We start from the raw sequence: 20,269 nt of genomic DNA on the forward strand, positions 1-20,269 counted from the left end.
GAAAGGAAGCTCCAGCGGGGGCAGTTGTTCCTGGCAGTGGTTGAAGTTCGTGGTTCCGACCATGGGAAGAGAAGATCTCGTCGAGGAGGAAACGGGGAGTCGTTGCACTGCACAGGGATGAAACCAGCCGCAGAGTTTCCGATTAAAAGGTGCGGTCCTTTTATTCGCGGTCAAAAGTGGTGAGCTTAGCTATCCGGCCGCCGGGGTGCTTGGCACGGGCGATTCGACCAAGAGACGTCTTTGGAAGGTGAACAGGGCGAACTGGTTGATCCCACCAGCTCAGGGGAAGAAGACTCGTCCAGCAGAAGATCTTCTCTGGTCGTCAGGAAAGTGGCGAGGTAGTTGCAGCAGGGCTTCACCGGTGGTGTCGTTGTTGCAGATGGCTCAGCTTCTTCCCTCTTCGGATTCTTCCTGTGGCGACTTCTGAAGTTCCAGTCCCAAAGGCCCCGCTTTTAAGCAGAAAAACCCCCATTCATCAGCCTAGCTGTCAATCACACATGCTAAGTGATGAGCCGGGCGGCTCACCACTGGGCCAGAGTAGAGTGCGACTTGGGTTGCTAAGGCAACGCAGTCCAGGGTGCCAATTCCCCCCTCCACCCTTCCTGTGGAACCCAGACAGAGTGGCACCATTTGGAGGGCTTCTGTGGAGAAGCCCGCCAAAATAGTGGAACAAAGGGCTCGACCTTGGTCAGAGTTAGAGACGGACACAAACGCCATTTTAGAATAGAGTTCTGGCAAAAAGACCCAACCGGTGATTTAATATTAAATAAATAAACCGGCGGTATTTTTAACATTGCACCAAAAAGTGGTGCGTTTAAAATCAATGGGAAAATCCCATAGAGAATATTCTGGTGGAATATTTTGCGTGGTAACCACTGCCACCAGCCAGAAACTCGACGAGGGAGGACGGGACAGTGCCCCCTCGAAAACAGACCCAGGGGCAATCCAATTACCCCTTACCAGTGCTTCCACAATATGATAGTTTCTACTGGTTCTGTTCACAATTTTGGACTAGTAAAGCCAATGGTGACTTTACATGCCCTGGGAGACAGAAGTCAGTCCCAGGGTATGGAGTCTGTTTGGGGGTCACTGTGACACCCCTGTGGTACTGCACCGAGGGTGCTCTGTACCACACGTACAGAAAGCGCCTAAGTCAAAGACATACCTCAAATCATGCCTAAGAGTGGGAGTAAAAGAGTCTCACTCTTCGCAGGAGAAAAAACAAACCCCAAAAATCCAGCAAAGCTGCTGGGGGACTTGATAGGTTTGGGAAATTAGACATAAGAGAATTCTCCCTAACAGCCATATTGACCATGGGAAGACCGTGAGAAAGATGGACCACGAAAGGTGCATCGAGAATTTGGTCCTCCTCACTGGTGGAAGGGCTTGGCCGTGATCTGGCTGAGAGATTTTAGCATCTCATGTTTTTTCTAGCAGTCTCCAGGGCATCATCGACAGCCTTGCCAAATAAGTTGCAGTCTTCGACAAGTTTGTTAAATCAGAGGGGCCCCGAGTCTCTGGTTTGAAGCCCGAGTTCTTCAGCCAGGCGTGCCTCTTAAGAAGAGTCCCCTAGGCTAGAGTATGTCCAGCAGTCTCTGCAGCGTCCAAGTGTTCTTTAATATATTATTGGTCACCTGCATGCCCTCAGACATGACCGACAGCAGGCGTGATCGTGTGGGCTCTGGGACCTCTTCAAGGTCTTCCTGGAGCAGGCACCATTGGACGTTGCTGTAACTAGCGAGGAGAGTCCATTTATTTTTTTATTTATATAGTGCGTAAACAGCCCAGAAGCATCTAGGCGCTGTTACAAGGAAATTACTTCGCTACATGGAGCATTCATCAGATGAAGCATATGGCAGGCATTGTATAGAAAATTACATACATAAGGTGAAGCATGAGGCAAACACTAAAAAAATTACATTATATATGGATTTGTGTTAACGTGTGGAACATTACATATGGTACGAGAAGCAGTTACAGGAAAAAGTTGGTGACAAGGAGCATAAATAGAAGTGTCAGGTGTTTTGATGGCTTTGCGGAAGGCGTATTGTTAGCTATTCTGGTAGAGTATGCCGCAGAAGTAGTAATACGTTTCCCTAGGGCATAGAGTGTTTCGCAATCTTTATCTGGGGGAGCTTCCGCTGTGGATAGTGGAACCCCAGCCCTCTTTCTAATGGTTGTAACAACCAGGGAGTCAAGTGTGGCATGACCTTGTATATACATAGGGTCAGATGGAGAGGGGAGGAACAATTTCTCAACCCGTGGGCTGACTGCCCTTATAAGAGATGGTGAAAACAAAGAAGGAGATAGGCGTTCAATATTTTATTTGTATTGCGCTCATACACACGTGTTTTAGAGCGCGACGAGGCACGGGAGAACAAAAACAACGATCTTACTAGGCTCAGTGACATTGAGAACACAAGTGCAGGAGGGGGGCTGTTCCAGAAGACCCCAGCCAAAGACAGATCTACCCTGTCTCGTTTCTTTGAAAAACGACTGACCCCAAGGGAGTTGGAGGAGCAAAGAGCTCGAGAGGGAAAGTATTTACAGAGCGAGAGTTCAAGGTATTTTGGACCCAGGGCCCAGAAAGCCTTGTGAACAATGCAAAGGCTCTTAAATTTATTCCGTGCAGCCACTGGGAGCTAATGAAAACATTTCAGGGCTAGAAAGATACGATACCTGGGCTTGAGGCCAAGGACAACTCTCGCAGTCCTGTTCTGGATGAGTAGCAGAGGGCAGAAGCAGGTAGATTTAGAAAGAGGCTGTTGCAGTAATCCAACCTAGAGAGAACCAGGGCTCGAGAGACAGCGAGCTTCTGGGGGAAGGAGAGGAAAAGCAGAATACCTCTGAGAAGGTGCAGTTGGAAGTTTGACTTTTTAGAGACATCAGAAATGTGGGCAGAAAAGGGAAGCGTGGAGTCGAAGATGACCCTGAGGTTCTTAACCTCGCAGGTGGGGGTAGGAGGAGGACCAAGGGAGGCAGGCCAAATAGTGACAGGAAAGGAGGGTGAAGGTGTGCCTATGAGGAGGATCTCCGTCTTGCTGGCATTCAGACAGAGATCGTTGAGGCACACCACCCCTGAATAGCAGACAGGCAGTCAGATGAGATAGGGAGAAGAGATGGCCGAGGGAAGCACGACAATGAGTTGAGTGTCATCCACATAGCACTGAAAATTGGAGCAGAGAGCGGGTATTGGTTGAAAAGCCAGGGTAAGAGGTTAGACCTGTGAGGAACACCGCAGGTAGAGTGGGAGATGGAGGAAAGGAAGGACCCAAGTTGGACCTGGAAGGGTCGATCAGAGAGGAAAGAAGTCAGCCAGGACAGAGCCTTATTGGTGGTACCCAGGTTGTCACAGTGACAGTTGAGCAGGATGGTATGGTTGACCGTGTGAAAGGCAGAAGAGAGCTTGAGTAAGACGAGGACCGAAGGGATGCTGGAGTCAAGGTTGGAGAGCAGGTCTTCACAGATGTTCAGGAGAGCAATTTCCATGCTTCTGGCAGCTCTGAAGCCAGACTGATGGTCGTGGAGACAACAGAATTGGAGTGAATGTTAAGCTGCGTGATGGCAAGCTTTTCCTGGAGTTTGCCCAGGAAAGGAGTTATGTGCACTCTTATAAATTCATATAACATATGTCCGAATGCATCTTGGCGCTGAGCAGCAGGATGAGAAATGCAGGAGCAAACAGTACATTCAGAAAAGAAGGGTCTTAAGGGACCACCGGAAAGCAAGATCAAGATGACGGAGATTGCACGATGGCAGCCACCACTGAAAAGGCCCTGCCTCTTATCCGTAACCGTCTAATACAGGGTACAGTGAGGAGAAGGGCAAACTGGGAACGTAGGGGGCGAGGGGGAACATAATTAACCAACTTCTCCTGAAGACATTCCGCTCCTTCCTTATATAAAAAAAAGTTTGGTGAACCAGGCACATGGATTTAAACTGAATCCGTTTTTCAATGGGAAGCCAGTGCAACTGTTTCAAGAGAGGAGAACTATGTGTTTGTGCTAGGGAGGGGCGTAAAAATCGATCTAACCACTGCATTCTGGAGCATTTGAATGCGGTTTAGCAGATAGCAAGGTTGACCACAGTACAGTGAGTTGCAATAATAAACTGTACTAAGGACCAAAGCCGCAACCACAGGGCTATGAAAATGACAAGGTATGAATGGAAAGACCTTCCACAAGGTGCGTAGTTTAAAATGACCTGATTTGCAGACAGCACCAACCTGCTCTGCCATAGAAAGAGGATGAAAACCTTACCCCCAGATGTCTCACTGAGGAAGACGGACTAGGGAAAGATCTAAGAGAAACAGGCCAGAAGTCAGGAGTCCAGAAGGAGAGAGGGCAAGACGTGCCAACCACTAAGACCTCAGTCTTACTGCCATTTAATTTTAATGAATTTTTGCCATCCAAGCCCCTAGGTCCTCCAGACAACTCCTGAGACGGGCCGCAGTTTTAGGACGAGATCTCGAGGCGAACCAAGATCTGCGTGTCATTTGCATAGAAATAAAAGCAGAAACCGTGTGACATAATGAGAAGTAGAAGAGGACGAAATATAGATGTTAAACAGGATTGGCGAGAGTCCCGATCCCTACAGGACTCCTCAAGACAATATGACAGATTCAGAACAGAAGGGAGGAAAGAAGACTGACTGGGACCAATCTGCCAAAAAGGCGGTAAACCAGTTTAACACCTGTCCTGCTAGGCCAACGTCCGACAAACGTGAGATCAGAATGGAATGATTCACTGTGTCCAACGCCGCAGAGAGATCCAACAGGAGAAGAGCTCCGACCCCGCTCCTGGTCGACTAGACGGGTTAGGTCGTCAAACATGGAATTAAGGACCGATTCAGTTCCTCTCCCAGGTCGATAACAGGATTGGAAGATATCCAAAAGGCCAGATGTCTCAAGAAAGGAAGAAAGGAGCGGGGAATCCAGAGTCTCCAGAACCTTCATCAGGGATGGGAGAAGGGATAGGTCAAAAATTAGCAAGCGCAGCAGGATCCAAAGAAGGCTTCTTCAAAATGGGGAGCAAACAAGCATGCTTTAACGGATTAGGTATAGACCCCTCTTGAAATGACAGATTCACCGCCGGTGTAATAGGAGAGATCAAGTCTCCACAGATATCCAAGTACTGCCAATGGAATGGCATCGGCAGGAGAGGCCGATTTGAGGGCATGAATAGCTTCAGAAATGTCTTGCTCGGAAAAAACAGGAAAGGATAGCCATGATGCATTAGGGGTTGGCGGTTCAAGCACAATCTCATCATTTGCCATCCTCATAACATTATCACTGATATCCTTACGAATAGACTCAGTGATGGAGATCGGGCGAATGTTTGCCAGAAGTCAGCTGTGGGGTTCTTTAGGAGAGGGTGCACAAGAGTGCTTGAGAAGGGAGGGGAAGGCTCCCAAGGCGAAGGAAAGTTTGCAGAAATCGGCCTGGGCAGTAGCAAGGGTGTTAATGTGATCCTTGGTTTTGGAGGAACAGGGAAGGACCGGTTTTGACAAGACTTTCATAGATCGGACTGGTCTAGAGACCTCATCAAGGGAGAAAAGAAGAAAGGAAGAGAAAGAGGGTGTTGGGGGGGCAGCTGGAGGAGGGCCAGAGTTCGCAGAAGGAGATGGGAGAAGAGGGGGATCGGAGAAGAGGGGGAAGGGATGAGAGGGTGGACAGGATGTCTGGTTTGTTTTTCAGATGAAGTGAGAGGCAAAGGCCGTGCAAAGGGTCTGGGAAGCGACAGGAGAGGCTGCAGCAGGGTTGGCCAGCTCCTTGCAGATTATGAAGAGTTCGGCCGAGTTGTTAGATGCCGCAGAGACACAGGCTTGGATGTGGGCTCTCTTAGTATGGACAGAGTCGCTATTTGCCTTTGGAGCAGGCGGCAGGCCAGTTTGTCAGAGGATGAACAAGAAGCCCTCCATTTCCTCTCAGCCACCCTACACTTATGTTTAAGGGTAGCTAGACCAGTCTCGTATCAAGAAATGCACTTGGCTTTGGGTTTCATGACAGGGGAAAGAGCTTTGAAGGTGGCGGCGAAAGCCTCAACTGACACATGCTTCATGGGCCAGATGTCCGAGAAGGTAGGTGGTGGTGGTGTTGGCTTGGCCTGGGGGTAGAGAGCGAGAGATGGGAGCAGAGGAGGGAGTGATCGCTCCAGGAGAGAGGAACGGTCAGAGGGATGTAGAGGGGGAGGTCAGAGGAGATCAAAACAAAGCGTGTGCCCTGCAGAGTGAGTCAGGCCAGAGAGGAGTATAGAAAAGGAGAGGGAATCGCAGAGGTCACGAAAGAGTACAGAGGAGGAACAGGGAGAATCTAGATGGATATGGAGGTCACCAAAACGGAGGAGTTGAGTGGTTGAGGCCAGGAGGGAGGAGGAGTTGTCCGTCCATTCAGAGAGGAATGAGGTGATCTGGCCAGGAGGCCAATAGAGCGTAGCCATGGTAAGAGTGGCCAAGAGAGAGAAAGCCTGCAGACAAGGCATTCGAAAGAGGATTAAGTCTGCATGGGAATGATAAGAGGCAGGAATCCACTCAGGGAAGATCGGGGTACACCCCCCTGGCCGGGTGGATCTGGTTGCGGAAAGGATCTTGGAGCCGTTAGAGAGGAGAGTAGTGTCAAAGCTTGTGACAGAGCTGGCCTTGAACCAAGTCTCACTGAGATTGAGGTTGAATTCTTCGAAGAGGTAGATGTCAGGAGTGTTTGACAGAGCAAGAGTGGACAGTGGCAAGATGAAGACGGTAGCCAGCCTTAAAGAACTTCTGGGGAGGGGTACAAATCAGAGGCACTCCCTGCGGAGGCAAAGGAGCCTCGGGGGGGAAATACAGGGGAGCTGGATTGGGGGTGTGGGAGAAAGAGGGTACAGCACAATATTAAAGTAAATGGATGAGGTGAGGGAAGCACCTATCAAAGAGGAGGAGATTGGCCATAGGGCCTTGGACCATGACGGTGCCATTTAGGTAGACATTAATGATGACCATAGAAGAGTCGAAGGGGGGCAATGAGGGCTTCCCAGCGGCTGCCACCATTAATGGGAGAGGAGGAAAAAGCACTGAGATCATATGAAGAGACCATAGATCTGGCGAAGGAACAAGAGGTTGCCGGTGAGGGTCTGTCTGGAGGAAGCACAGGAATAGGTGTCAGTGATAGGGAGACCAGGGTTGGAGGCCAAGATATCATTTTTAAACTTATTCCTACCAGACTTTGTGAGAAGGGAAAGATAGCCAATGGAGAAACAGAAAGCCCCATGGGTGAGGGAGAGAGGAGGGGAGAAGCATAGGGGCGGATGGGTGGTAGAACAACATCAGGTGAGAGTAGAACATGACCCAGTGAAGTCACTGGGCCAGCAGGTTACAGAATAAGCATGCAGTACAAGCAAAGGGCACACCAAGTTTGCAAAACAGCTAGATTTGATTTTTAGCTAAATGCTAAAACACAGCTAGTATTGATTCTAGGCTAATTGCAAAAAACAGCTAGAATTGAAATTCCAGCTAGTTTCAGATGCTAGCAGTGGGTGTAAATAGCAATGCAATCAAGAAAGTGTAAACATGGCCGACAAGCAGAGAAGGAATTGAAGCCAAGAGGGTGGGAGTGTGTCGGCAGGAGGGAACTAACCCATAGTTAAGGAGGTGTGAATGTCACGGAAGTCCAGATTTCTTTGAGGTGTGAGGTTGCAGCATCATGGAAGCTCATGTGCAGGGGTGCAAGAAAATCCCAAGCAGCGTACAGGAAGCAGACAGGGGCCTTCATTGTGGGCCTTAGTTGCTGGTGCCGGTTCCCACCTCCCGGTGTCCCCGATTGGGCAATAAGGTAGTCTGTGCCCAATTACAAAGGGCAGGCTACAGGCACAAAGAAGAGCCACCAGATAGAGAAAGAGGGGCAGCCACCTTCAAAGTGAGCACATTCTGGGCAAAGACACACAAGAAAGCACTGATCAACATGGTTATCTTCACAGCGGATGCACGGACAACAAAGCCGCGAGCTGTACGCGCCTGGCAGAACGTTTCAGAAATAAAATGGGCCGGGTCGTGCCCCCGATCCGGAAACAGCAAAAGTGTACAAATTATTCTCAGCGATTCGGGCAATACTGGAATGGTGGAGTACTGCTTTAAGAAAGCCATGCAAGGCCTAACTTTCAAGTGGAGCTAGTGGGCAGCTCCCAGCTCAGCAGAGTCATCAAGGAAAATGAATTAAGTAATGGAATAGCCGGACTAGTGGTAGGCTTCTCCTTGAGAATATTTTCAACAAAGTCAGCATCAGGAGCTGCTTCATGTGTAGCGATCTCAAAATGATCCGTCTCTCTTTAGAATGGCATTAAATAACATTTGGTCATCCACAGGGGAGGACTGCCTTTGTTGAGGTGACGAAGGGGGGGTCTAGACTAATAATGTCCTGGTCAGGGGTATGTGTGGGTGAAAGCCAAGGCCCCCGATACGCTGGCTGATCTTGTTACCGGCAGCCTGAAGAACATTTTCAGTTCCCCATGACAAATGATCAAAAGCCAGTGTAGTGAAGCTTAAGGCTTCACTGCACTGCAGAAAGAGTAGAGCAGTACCAAAAATAAAAGCAAAATGTTTGGGGGTCCATAGAACTGTAAGGAAAGGTGCTGTAAAGAGAAATCTTTCCCAACAGTCAAGACAGGTTGGTTCCACCAGTCCAGATGTTGAAGCACTGCATAAGGCCTTCGCAGATCAGGTAGCCCAGAGGGCTTCACCAGGCCAGATGCAGGAAGGGATATCTGGCCTCTTCATGGGTCCTCTTTGGATCTTCAGTCGGCTGTACATCTGTAGGGGATTCTTGGGTCCAACGCTGATCCGATTAAATGGCTGCAGGAGCACTCTTATTATTCAAAACCCAGCCTCAAAGCAAGCCTAAGCCCAGGAATGGTGAGAATCTGCACTAAACAGCCAGTAGTTGTCGAATCAGCGACAACTATTGGTTTCACTCGCAACCCAGGCTCTTTGGCACCACAGATGTGGAGTGGGACCAGACAGTCCTACCCACTTCCTGGGCCACAAAATAGTCTGAAATACCCCTCAAAAGTTGCAGCTTTCCCGGGCAAGTACATGACCGTATAGGGGGTTTCCTAACCTGGCAAGGCAAGAGGAAGGACAAACAACAAAAGGACAACACAAGTGAAAATCTCAGAGGACCTTTCAGGTCACAAGCTACCTTTAGCAGCCATACGTGAAAAACACAAATGGGCATACTAGTAATAACAAACATAACTGCTGCCACCAGCTGGTCTTTAGGCACATCTAAAAGTAACCAAAAATCTCAATTGTAATTGAAGGCAATACAGAACTATCCCCATTGCACTGGATTGTAAAATGCTCTGTGCAATGTTAAAAGTTACAAAAATGTAAACGCTAAAAAGGGAAAGGCGGAGTGGCGGTGAGTGGCAGTCTTGCAGTCTGCTACCCCCATTCCAGTGTTTCCAGTGTTTCTTCAGTGTCTACCTTTGCTGGGAGGAGTGTTTCCAACCAACCCTTCAAAACCTCATTGACTCCGCGGAGTGGCGGTGAGTGGCAGTCTTGCAGTCATGCCAGGCAAACTGGCAATGACTGCAAAGATCGCCACTCTACCGGCCGGTCACGTCGATCAGGAAGAAGAAACGGGCCGTTATTTAAGAAGTTCAAGAAAGAAATCTGCATCAGAAAGCACAAACACCTCTTCTGAACACAACCAACTCCCCTGTCTTCTCAAACCTGTGATCACGCCGCACCGACCAACAAAGGGTGCCTCACCTACCGTTCTATCCTTGCACGGCTGCGAATAGAGAAAACCCAGACCACCCAGCAACTCTCATCTGCATCACATCCCTCAACCTCCCCATGGAGCTGAATCTCCTACCTTGGATGGCTGCAGCGACGTCCCTCGATTGTCCTCCGCGGCTCCTGTGGCTCCTCCAGCCAGAACCGAAGCTCCGCTGCCCCCCGGAGGGGGGACGGCGTGGAGACCTCCGGTCGGGCTGTTTGGGGCACGCGTAGGCGCGCTGCAACTCGGCGGACCAGCGCCCCCGAGGGGGGTGGAGGTCGCGCCTACCCTCTTAGCGAGGGCAGGCCCCGACGAGGAAGAAGTGGGCTGCCAGATCGCCCCCAGGGCTTGGGGGACGCAAGAGGCAGCGTATACACCAGAGACAGTGGAGACTGAAACCACTCCAGCCGCGCCTATTGCCCCGCCCCCTACCGTAATAACGGCAGTTGCACAGGTCCATCAAAGTGCTAAACGCACCGCCAGCTCAGTGGGCGAACTACAGTCCCCAATCGACGTTGATTCCTCGACTCAACCACCTAATGTCCTAGAAGTGAACCTAACTGACAAATTTGAGAAAAAGATCACAGACTGCAGGAGACCTCCCTATCAAACAAAAAAAACCCACGTCAAAAAAGATCAAAAGAAGACACCAACCCCACTGCCCAAACATGGAGAAAATGTAAACCAGGGCAAAGCGAACAAGAAAACCCTCGTGGGCAAAAAAAAATTCAAAAAGGGCGATAAAGAAACCACAATCGCCTTTGAAGCTATTATCAGACTTCTTCCGCAAACATTCCAAGGAAATTCAAGATAAATGTCAAGAACTAACAGATGCGGAAATGTTGGAAGCTGTAAACGAAAACACCCCCCCTCGAAAACAGAGCAGGCTGGTGCCTCCGCTAAGAAACCTCTCACCGCCCCCACTAAGCAGGGCGGGCTACCTCTCCCATAACAAACAAAGACAACTGGAAATTCGCAGACAAACCTGCACCATCAACCTCTTCGACAAAACCTGCCTTACACCCTAGGGAACAAGCACCCGTCCCAAGACGAAGCTGCCATCACTCTTTCAGCCTCTTTGCCGACAAGGATTACAGCTGTCAGGACAGAAGCGTCGGCTTCAGCCCAGGAGAACCCAGAAATGTCGACTGTCATAGAGCACAAACTGGTGTCGCGGGCCCTGACCCAGTCAGACAACGATCTTCAAACGACGACGCCGAGCGCCGCTACGAAAAGCCTAAGTTCAGCCTGTATAGGTAGAAGCCCGTTAATTAGACCAAACTCTCCTCAAGAGGCGATACCAATGCACGCTCAAGACATCTTAACAGATGCCCATGCCAGCGAAAAAGATCTAGTGGCAACGCCTCCTTTCGTGGGGTGGGACGAGCTAAAATCAGCAAGCAAACAAGTCTCAGGAAGCAACCGGAGTAACAAGTCACCCTCAATGCCCAAACCTAACCCACAGTTCGAGAGAACCCTGGATTCCCTTTACTCAAACCTTAATAACTATAATAATCAAAGAAGACATTCATTAGACCACCCCTCTAGAACGTCCACCACGGGGCATACCTCAACTCGCTTATCGTCCCCCCCACGAAATAGACGCTCTTCTCAAAGCTCAGCAACCCCAAAAGACCCTTTACCAAAACAACTAGACATGTGCACCCTGATGTCAGCTTTAACGATCGCCCTTGCTCCATTCACCAAACTTTACGAAACAATTGGGGACACCTTGAAAGACCAGATCTCAATCCAAGCGTCCATGTCAACCAAATTGACCTTCCTAGAAGGATACATAATGGCTCTTGATATGAAACAAAAACACACTGAATGTCGGCTTCAGCAACCTTTTTTATCTGGCACAACTGTAAATTGTCCCGAGAGTGTGGATTCCTCGTGGCAAGCAGAGATACCACGCGAATCCAAGGGGACCCAAACAACATCATTTATTGACTTAACATCGGTTCCTGCACTAACAGCAACAGAAAAGAACGTAAAAGAGCCATTAGAGGCCATCCCAAAATCCAGAATAATCACAACCGTTGCATCAATATTCCAACATCAAGCCGCCCCAAAGGGCAAACTCCCGCCGCTTCTAAAAATTCCAGCAACCCACCCTACCCAATTGTCTGCAGCAAAAGAAAAGCAAAGAGTAATATCGGAAGAAAGTGACCCTATTAACCTCTCGCCAAGAGGGGACGAGGCTTTCCTAAATAACGAGGACTTGATGAACATCTCTCAACACTTAACGGACTCGACAACACCTCAGTCTTTGAACGACAAACTCATGCCAAAAACAGCCAAATCATTAGCTCAACTACAAACAGGATCCAACGCCGAAGAGTCAGGGCCTGAGTCTCCATTTCTCACCCATGAAAATCGTAGAAGGAGAGCCACCAGGAACCATGAGGACCTGCGGAAACCTGAACCTCATCAATCGAATCATAATTCAAAGAAAAGACCAACTCACCAAACACACGGAGTAAGAACGCGAGAAAACCGCTCCCACAACTTGAAAGGACGCAACAAAGAAACTCAACGCTCCAGATCTGACGTCCGACGATCAAGTGACCGCTTGCAAAGAACTACTAATAGATCCATTGCAAGCCGAAAAACCCTCTTAGACAACCACCGCAAAAGACCTCAAATTAGATGGATCCTAAAACTAGAGCAAATTTCAGGCAACCGGGATAATGTAACTTTAAACAGAGGATCATTTCTTGACCTGTTTAGTTACATCCCGAAACTGTGTGCGGTGAAGTCCGCTGATCTCCAGACAGTGGACCCAAGCCATATCAATCTTAAGGCGATTTCTCTCCTCTACATCTCATCCTCAACTACAAACAAAATACTAAGATCAGCCGCAGAAGACTTGTTAACGATGGGCTACAACCTAACTGAATCTTCAAGAAAAATAAAAATACTCAAACCCTCAGACTCAGAAGAGCGCTCTAACCCTTCAAAGGGAAATATGGATAGGAAACAAGCCCCTCAAAAACAACACTGCTCCATAAAGAGACCCCGAGTTATTCAAACGCGGAAAGAGCCCGAAAATCCGACTCACAAGAAAGACCGACGTCATCTATAAAACCACCTGATCAACACTTACTATCTCGTGATCAACCCCAAAATACTCCAGCCTCTTCAGCACCTCAAAGAGATAAGCGGGAACAACGCCAAATGAAAGGCCCACAGAAAATACAAAGAATGGTTCAAAACGAGACTTACTCCAAACGTGGTAAAATCTCTTCCAGCGTCCACACTCGAGACAATGTGGTCATGGCTGCCAAAGGCTCTGAAGCCTAAACGCCAAAAATAGCCACTCAAGTACAAGACCTACTGCGACACGAACGAAGATCAACAAACTCCGAAGCACGACCAAATAAAGGTTTGCTCATGGAACACCAGAGGCTTCTGCCACCTAACTTCCTCGGGCTCAATAAATTGGAACAAATACAATATTATTCGTCTCCAAGAGACCTGGCTTCTTCAACCCCCGATTATCGATGGCTACGAGACAAACATAGTCGCAGCCAAAAAAGGCTCAACAGGAAGGCCGACTGCCGGCCTACTCGTGGCAATCCGAAGTGGCCGTGGCCTAACAAACATCAAAAAATTCAAAGAGACCCACTACATGTTAATGGTGAAGCTAAACTGGCTACCTGCTACGGAGACTAACACATTCCAGACAAAGTCAATGATTATCATCACCATATACTGGAACCCGGCCACAATAAATACCCAAAAATTCATCTTGGAACTGGAACGAGAAATTGACTGGATTCACCTAAACCAGCAAGTAGACCACATAATCATATGCGGGGATCTCAACATCAGCTGTCAAAACCTCACTGACCCTCCTACATCAAAATCCAAAGGACCACCAACAGACGACAGGGTATCCAAATGGTTGAACTTAATGGACTCCAGAGCATTCTTCAACCTTGACCACGTCTTCTACGACCCAAAAAGATGTCCAACCTGGGAGAGAGCAAACTCTAAATCAACAATCGACTACATCTTCGTCTCCCGGCCATTATTAAACCTAGTAACATCATTCAACGTCATAAGAACAGAAGAGTGTGACCACAACCTCTTAGAAACCACCTGGTCTTCGGCCCCGCCTAAAAACATCTTGATGCCAACCAATATATAACCAACAATTCAAGGCACAAGACTGAGAATGAACGAAAGAGCAATAAGCACCTTGACGGTAACCTACAAAGATCTAACTACACGCGAACAGCATTCGTTGGTCGACTATACTCCATTGTTGACTACATTCAGATTCCCAAGTGGAAAGAATAGCCACACTAGACCCCAATAGAAGCACACTTTCAATAAACTAATCTCAGAAAAGAAGAGGGAGCTAAGAAGAGCAAAAAGACAAGCATGGAAAATTAATCCCCAATCAGCACAAACTGCCATTACAACAGCAGTCAAAGCCTACAAAAATTGGCTGAAAGGCCATTGCCACAACCTCTATCAACAGGATGCAGAAAACATTCTCACGGCGATAAACAGCAACCACGCGAGAGACTTCTGGACTCTCATCCACTCCGCTACACCTGGAGCTCTCCCTTGCCAACTCAATGGAATCGCCGCTGCAGTTTGGGAGACCTATTTTGAAACCCTATTCCAACAACCAGCCACCACCCAGGATTTAACGAGCGGCACTGACTCCCCATGGATCAAGTTAGATGACCCTGAAGACATCCAAATTCAAATAAGAAAATTAAAACCATCTCGTGCCCCTGGACCGGACGGCATAACAAACTGATTTGAAATCACATCCGGAAGCGTGGTCCTCACTCCTGAGCATAATCTTCAGCCGCTGCTCGGCTTCTAAATCTATTCCACCATCATGGACCTGCGCGAACATTGTCCCGATTTATAAAAAAGGAAACAGGGCTGATCCAGCAAACTTTCGCCCCATAGCCCTTTTGGATCCAATAGGCAAACTTTTTGGTTCCCTTCTCTTGCAACACTTCACCAGGTGGGCAAACAACGCCTCTTGTCAAGACAACCTTCAAACTGGCTTCAAGAAGAATTTAGGCACGAACGCCAACATCTTGATATTGAATACACTGAAAAATAAGATCCTGGAAGGCAAACCCAACTTATACATCACGTTTGTGGACCTAACCCAGGCGTTCGACAAAGTGGATTGTGCAAGACTATGGCAGAAACTAACTCAATGGGAATGCCCTCCCGAGCTCTTGAATCCAATCAAGGCTCTATACTCCAATACGTCAATGAGAGTCTGGTTAAACCATCAAGGGACCCTATCTGGGGTGATAAAAACAGCCAGAGGGGTAAAACAAGGCTGCCCGCTGGCACCTGCCCTATTTTGGACCTACCTAGGTGATTTTCAAGACTCAGAAAAACTAATCCATTCATTTCCACCTAAGTTAGGAGGAGCTCAGATCAGTCGCCTGCTGTACGCAGACGATCTGATCCTATTGGATCACACCCCAATAGGTCTCCAACGACAACTAAATAACCTGCAAAGATACATGGCCGAAAACAACTTGGAAATCAACGAGTCAAAAACAAAAACGATGGTGCTCCAAAAAACATCCAAATCGAAGGAAAAGATTCGCCTCCACTTGGGTCCGACCCAAATCGAAACTGTGTCTAACTTTAAATACCTGGGTGTCACGTTAGACAGCTCCTTGAAAGAAAAAGCTATGCAAGAAGTTCTCATCGCGAAAGCTAAGAAGCTATCCATACAGGGGAAGGCTATAGACATCAAATTCGGACGTTATTCGCTAATCCCGGTGAGAGACTTTTATAAAAAAAAAAGGTAATACCATCGCTAACCTACGGGATGGACGCTATGCCAAACCTCCCACCAGAGCTTTGGCCTAAATTGGAAGCCTCTTTCTGGAGAAGAATTCTTGGCCTCCCAAAATCGACCCCGATCGCTTCGATCAGGAGAGAACTAGGCCTTCTATCCTTGGGAACCACAGTAGCGTTAAACAGTATCCTATTATATAGGAAATGTATCATGCCAGATTCCCCGTACGCCTACCGTCTGATAAATCAAGAACTAGAACTGAAATCATGCAAAACACTCCAGAACTGGGAATCCAAGATGCTCAACCTTCTATACTCAGTTGATAGCTGCAAGGATGAACTGATAACCAATCCAGTCAAAACCTCTAAAAAAATCAAAGAGTGGGATTGGATAAAAACTCTAGAAACAGCAAATAAATACAAATTGACCAGCCACCTTCCACCATTTTTTAATAAACTGGACACTTTGCAAACATACCTCAAACTTTTCCCAAGTAGATCAGCTCGACTCTACTTTTTTAAAATTCGACTGAACCTCCTGGCAACAAACGAAATTTTGGCTATTAGAGGCTTAACACCAACAAACACATGCCGCTGTTGCAAATCCACCACAGAAAGAGAAACAATCCGCCACCTCCTCCTGAACTGCCCAGAGACACGCAACATCCGCTTCACCTACTTGAAGAACAACATCTGACTTTTCTTCACTAGACGAGGAAAATTGCTGGAATAAGCTGATCGCTGGCGACAAACCAGGCTGGTACCTGGCGACTGTAAACATCATGCAATATATCATCAAAGTGAAGCTTCCACTCCACATTCCGAACATTCTCCCCATCACGACCAACTAACCTAAAAGGAACTCATGAGATACACATAACCTGATTCCTCACGTCCCCGATGGAAGAAAACTCGTTAATCTGCTATCCTCCTTGTTTGGCCTTCGGACTAGAAGAAAAAAAATTCAATCCACTGCTTTGTTAAAAAATCCGAAGTGATTAAATAAACAAAAAAAAAAAAAAAGGGAAAGTCTGAAGGATTGATCAGTTTCCCCATTACAAACCAGCTAAAGGCGCAGGGGAAGTGAAGCTGAAGGCTTTACTTCCCTCAAAAAGTCAAAATAAAAAACAAAGTAAAAAGATAGCGGTCCATAGAAACTATGGAGGGAAAAGTGGCCAAAAGAGAAATCTTTCCCAGCACTCGTTGGGCTCTATGCAGATCTTTCTTAACTCTGTCTTTTGAAAACAATTTTATTTCCCAGACCTGGCGTTTTAGCCACATTTGTGATATATTGTGTCTAAGTCTGAACAGTAATCCAATTTCCAGTGTGAGGACAATGATGTGTGCATCCGTCTGTAGGCTATTAGTTTAATTTGATGTGTGGAAAGCGTGATCCGTTTAAAGTATAACAAGATGTAGCCAACCAGATTGCACAGTCATTGTCAGACTAGCCATCCATACTAAGCTTTAACAAACAGTGGGGCCAACCTTCTCAGCCAGGATGGGTTGCTTGCCACAGGTCTGCCCACACATTAATTTCCACTGCACCCATGAAATGTTCATCTTTTGCCATTACAGACAGAAATGTTTTCTAAGCAAAATCTTTGGCCGAAACAAATACATTGCTGAAGTGGGCCTGGTTCTGAGTTTTGGCCTGCAACTCTACACATGCTTTTAACTAATACTCCTGATGCATCACCATGGTCTACGCTGGTGAGGGATCAGGGGAATCGTAGTCGAACACATAGGGCAAGCCAAAGGTTGCAGGGTCCTGTTCTAGAGTGTTCTGGGACTGATGACAGCAGATTTTTTGTAGTCCTACCTGAGTGACCGTTCTGCAGATTTTCAGTCCTTTGTCCTGAGTGTTCTCTTCTCCGCTGTGCTCATTTTCATCCTCAGAAATGTGCACATCATCTGCATGGAGGTCCAGCACAACATCCTGCCCCACTACAGGCTTTATGTCTGGAATGAGGTTCTACAACAAATGAAGGGACAGTAAGGCAGACTGCTTTGTTGTAATCTGAAACCTAGCATACTATGATCAATCATTTATAAACATGCAAGAAAGATGAGCTCTGTACAAAGAAACCATCCCTAATTCCAGAAGGTTAGCCCATGCCACAGGGAAATGGTGCTTCTCTTAAACTACAGATCTCCAGAATGGGTAGGTTTAATTGATTCATATACATCAAACACCAGTGGTCAGGCTAGTTTGACAAGATGGTATGAACTTGTCAAGCGTGGTGCTGAGCGAGTTGAGAGGGACTTTGTTTCCTGATTCCCTGATGTGTCTGGAGCTAAGCATGCCAATTGGTGCCCTTATCCCCAACTATATAACTATTAGCCTCTTTCCTGGTTAGGTCTCTTTTTTTCCAGAGAACACCAAGTCCAGCAAGCAGTGGAGGCCTCCAGAAGCCTACTCAGAATCATGGATCCAGTGAAGCAATACAAAGTGAAGAGACAAAGAAAATTAAATCAAAACACACAAATCTAGCTTCCATTATCAAAATGCATATTGGCCCAACCAACAAAATTCTACCTGGAGCAAGCGGAATAGAGTTGTTCCAAAATTGGTAATGGACAAAGCTTTCCCCCTTCCCCAATGCGGACAGGGACACACAACACCACCCCTTCAACCCCAAATGGACTACAAGGGAGGACTGGTACAGCAGAAGAGTAACAGACGTACTGCATGGGAACAGGGCAGACCCAAGAACACTTCCCAGTGTGTGAAGAAAAACTCACAAAGCAGAGTAGAATAATCACAGAACAAGCTACTGTATTGAACACAACAGGCTACATGAAAATGGAAACTAAAAGGAGGAAGGGGTAGTGGGCTTTTTGAATACTTAAAGAGGAAGTCCTGTCCCCCAAGGATGTAGCTCAGAGATTGGCCAAGTGAACAGTTGATGCAGAGGACCAATGGGAGTCGAGGCAAACTCTTAAGCTGAAAAGGGCAGGAGTATCAAAACTCAGTTTCAGTTAAGTGACAGGACTAGGCAAGGCACCTGGACAAGTAAAAGGGAGCGAGCCAAAAGGCTACAGCCTTTAGGCCGCCCTAGGGAGGTCTACATATTATGGGTAACCCTAGCTGTAGTCAAACAACCTTGTGGAACCATCTTGGTTGAACAGGGGGTCTGGGCACCACCATGGTCCAAGGCCCTCAGGCCTATCTCCTCCTCTTCGATAGGCGGTTCCCTCGCCTCATTAACTTCCCATCATCTCCGTCTGTCCCCTCCTCACACTCCTTGTCTACCTTGCCCACGCTTCCCTCCTCCTCTGCCCCACTTCGGGCTCCCTCCGCAGGGCGTACCTGATTTGTACTCCTCCCAGGAAAGTCTTTAAGCTGGCAACCTTCATCTTGCCACTCTCAACACTGGTAACATAGGCGATACGGTCAGCGACCTCTCCCTGTGCCCCCTCAACAGAACCGGTATCACCACGAGCACGAGAGTGTTGAAGAATCCACCTCACAGACAAGAGCTTAACGAGTCTCTCAGTTCTGTCGGCACACACACCTTAGCCTCAATGAGAGGAACCTCGGAACAGAGTCTGGTCTGTATAGCTCCCCCAAGAGGGGCCTCAAACCGTGGTTCGGTACAGAAAGCTTCAACAGAGATCTCAGGCCGTACCCCGGTGTCTGTATCAGAAAACCCCCGGTACGCCTATTAGGCTAGCAAGGTACCCCAGGGGAAACCCTGGTAGCAGAGCTCTTGAAGCCCCTCCGGGAACTGGAGGACACCAGGAAGGAGTCCCCCCGGCCGGGGTGCCCTTCAAAGTAAGGTACTTACCGGGCATCTCCTCTTTTCGTCGATGAAGAGTTGACAATGAGGTGGAGGAACTCGCTGGAAGACCTCCTCCCACGACAAAGACTATGCTTAAGTGCCCGGACCGAAAGGGAGTCGCAGTAGAAACACAAGTGCCAACCGTGATCCTGCTCCCAGACACACCAAACAGAAATAATGGAATCCACCCTAGCGAAGCGACGTTCGCAAGAGTAACAAGAGACAAATCCTAAACGATCCGGCATAGACTGAGGACTACGCGACCTCCGGAGTAGGAGAGCAGGACAACGGGAAAGAAGAAAAAAGTGTCTTCCCAGTGATGCAAGTGCGTCCAGCCCCGACCGCACGGAGAAAAGGACTAAAGGGCGATGGGGTTACGGACACATGCGGTACCCCGCGTAAAAAAGAGAAGGACACATTTTTAAATATGATGCTTTTTTAGAAAAGGTCTCCGGTCCTGGACGGAATGCCCCAAAATTATGGAGGAAAGGGGACGGGACATAGGAGTAAATGGCAAAAAAAATAAGATGGGTGCCGGTTTGAGAAAATGGTCACCCATGGGTGCTATACTGCAGCTGAGGATTCAGCCTGCGTTAGAAAAGCACAAAGGAAGGAAAATTAAACCACTGCCACCAGCCCATTTAAAGTAGTGAGGGTAACAAAAAATGTTACATGAGGAGGTAGGATAAGAGTCTACTAGATCAACCTCCCCAGCACTCCACATAGGATGGTGTGTGCTGGACCTACAAACGAAAAAAAGTAAGTAAAGTCAATTTCACTTTACTATTCTGGGGAACAGTAGTTCACACAAGAGCAACAAGTTATTTACCCCTGGCAACGTTGTTTCAACTGGATGTTCCTCCCACGTATTCCTCGTCTTTGACTCAAGTAAAATGTCTTCATCAATGCTGACTCCCAAGTCTGGTTTCAAGCA

General features: G+C 47.8%; 1 protein-coding gene across 3 annotated transcripts in view; it reads right to left on the reverse strand.

Annotated features, from left to right (window-relative positions):
* The window catches only part of ACIN1 (apoptotic chromatin condensation inducer 1), a 422,281-nt gene that overhangs the window by 230,768 nt on the left and 171,244 nt on the right, over positions 1 to 20,269 (reverse strand). For all 3 annotated transcript variants that reach the window (XR_011282974.1, XM_069633916.1, XM_069633915.1), the window contains exon 5: positions 17,373 to 17,525. Coding sequence is in view for 2 of the 3 variants with exons in the window: in XM_069633916.1 (XP_069490017.1) it covers positions 17,373 to 17,525 (153 nt within the window). In the remaining variant the exon portion in view is untranslated. The remainder of the gene's footprint in view (positions 1 to 17,372; positions 17,526 to 20,269) is intronic.

The sequence above is a fragment of the Ambystoma mexicanum genome, chromosome 13, assembly GCF_040938575.1.
Source record: "Ambystoma mexicanum isolate Mex_15411 chromosome 13, UKY_AmexF1_1, whole genome shotgun sequence".
Taxonomy (NCBI): Eukaryota; Metazoa; Chordata; class Amphibia; order Caudata; family Ambystomatidae; genus Ambystoma; species Ambystoma mexicanum.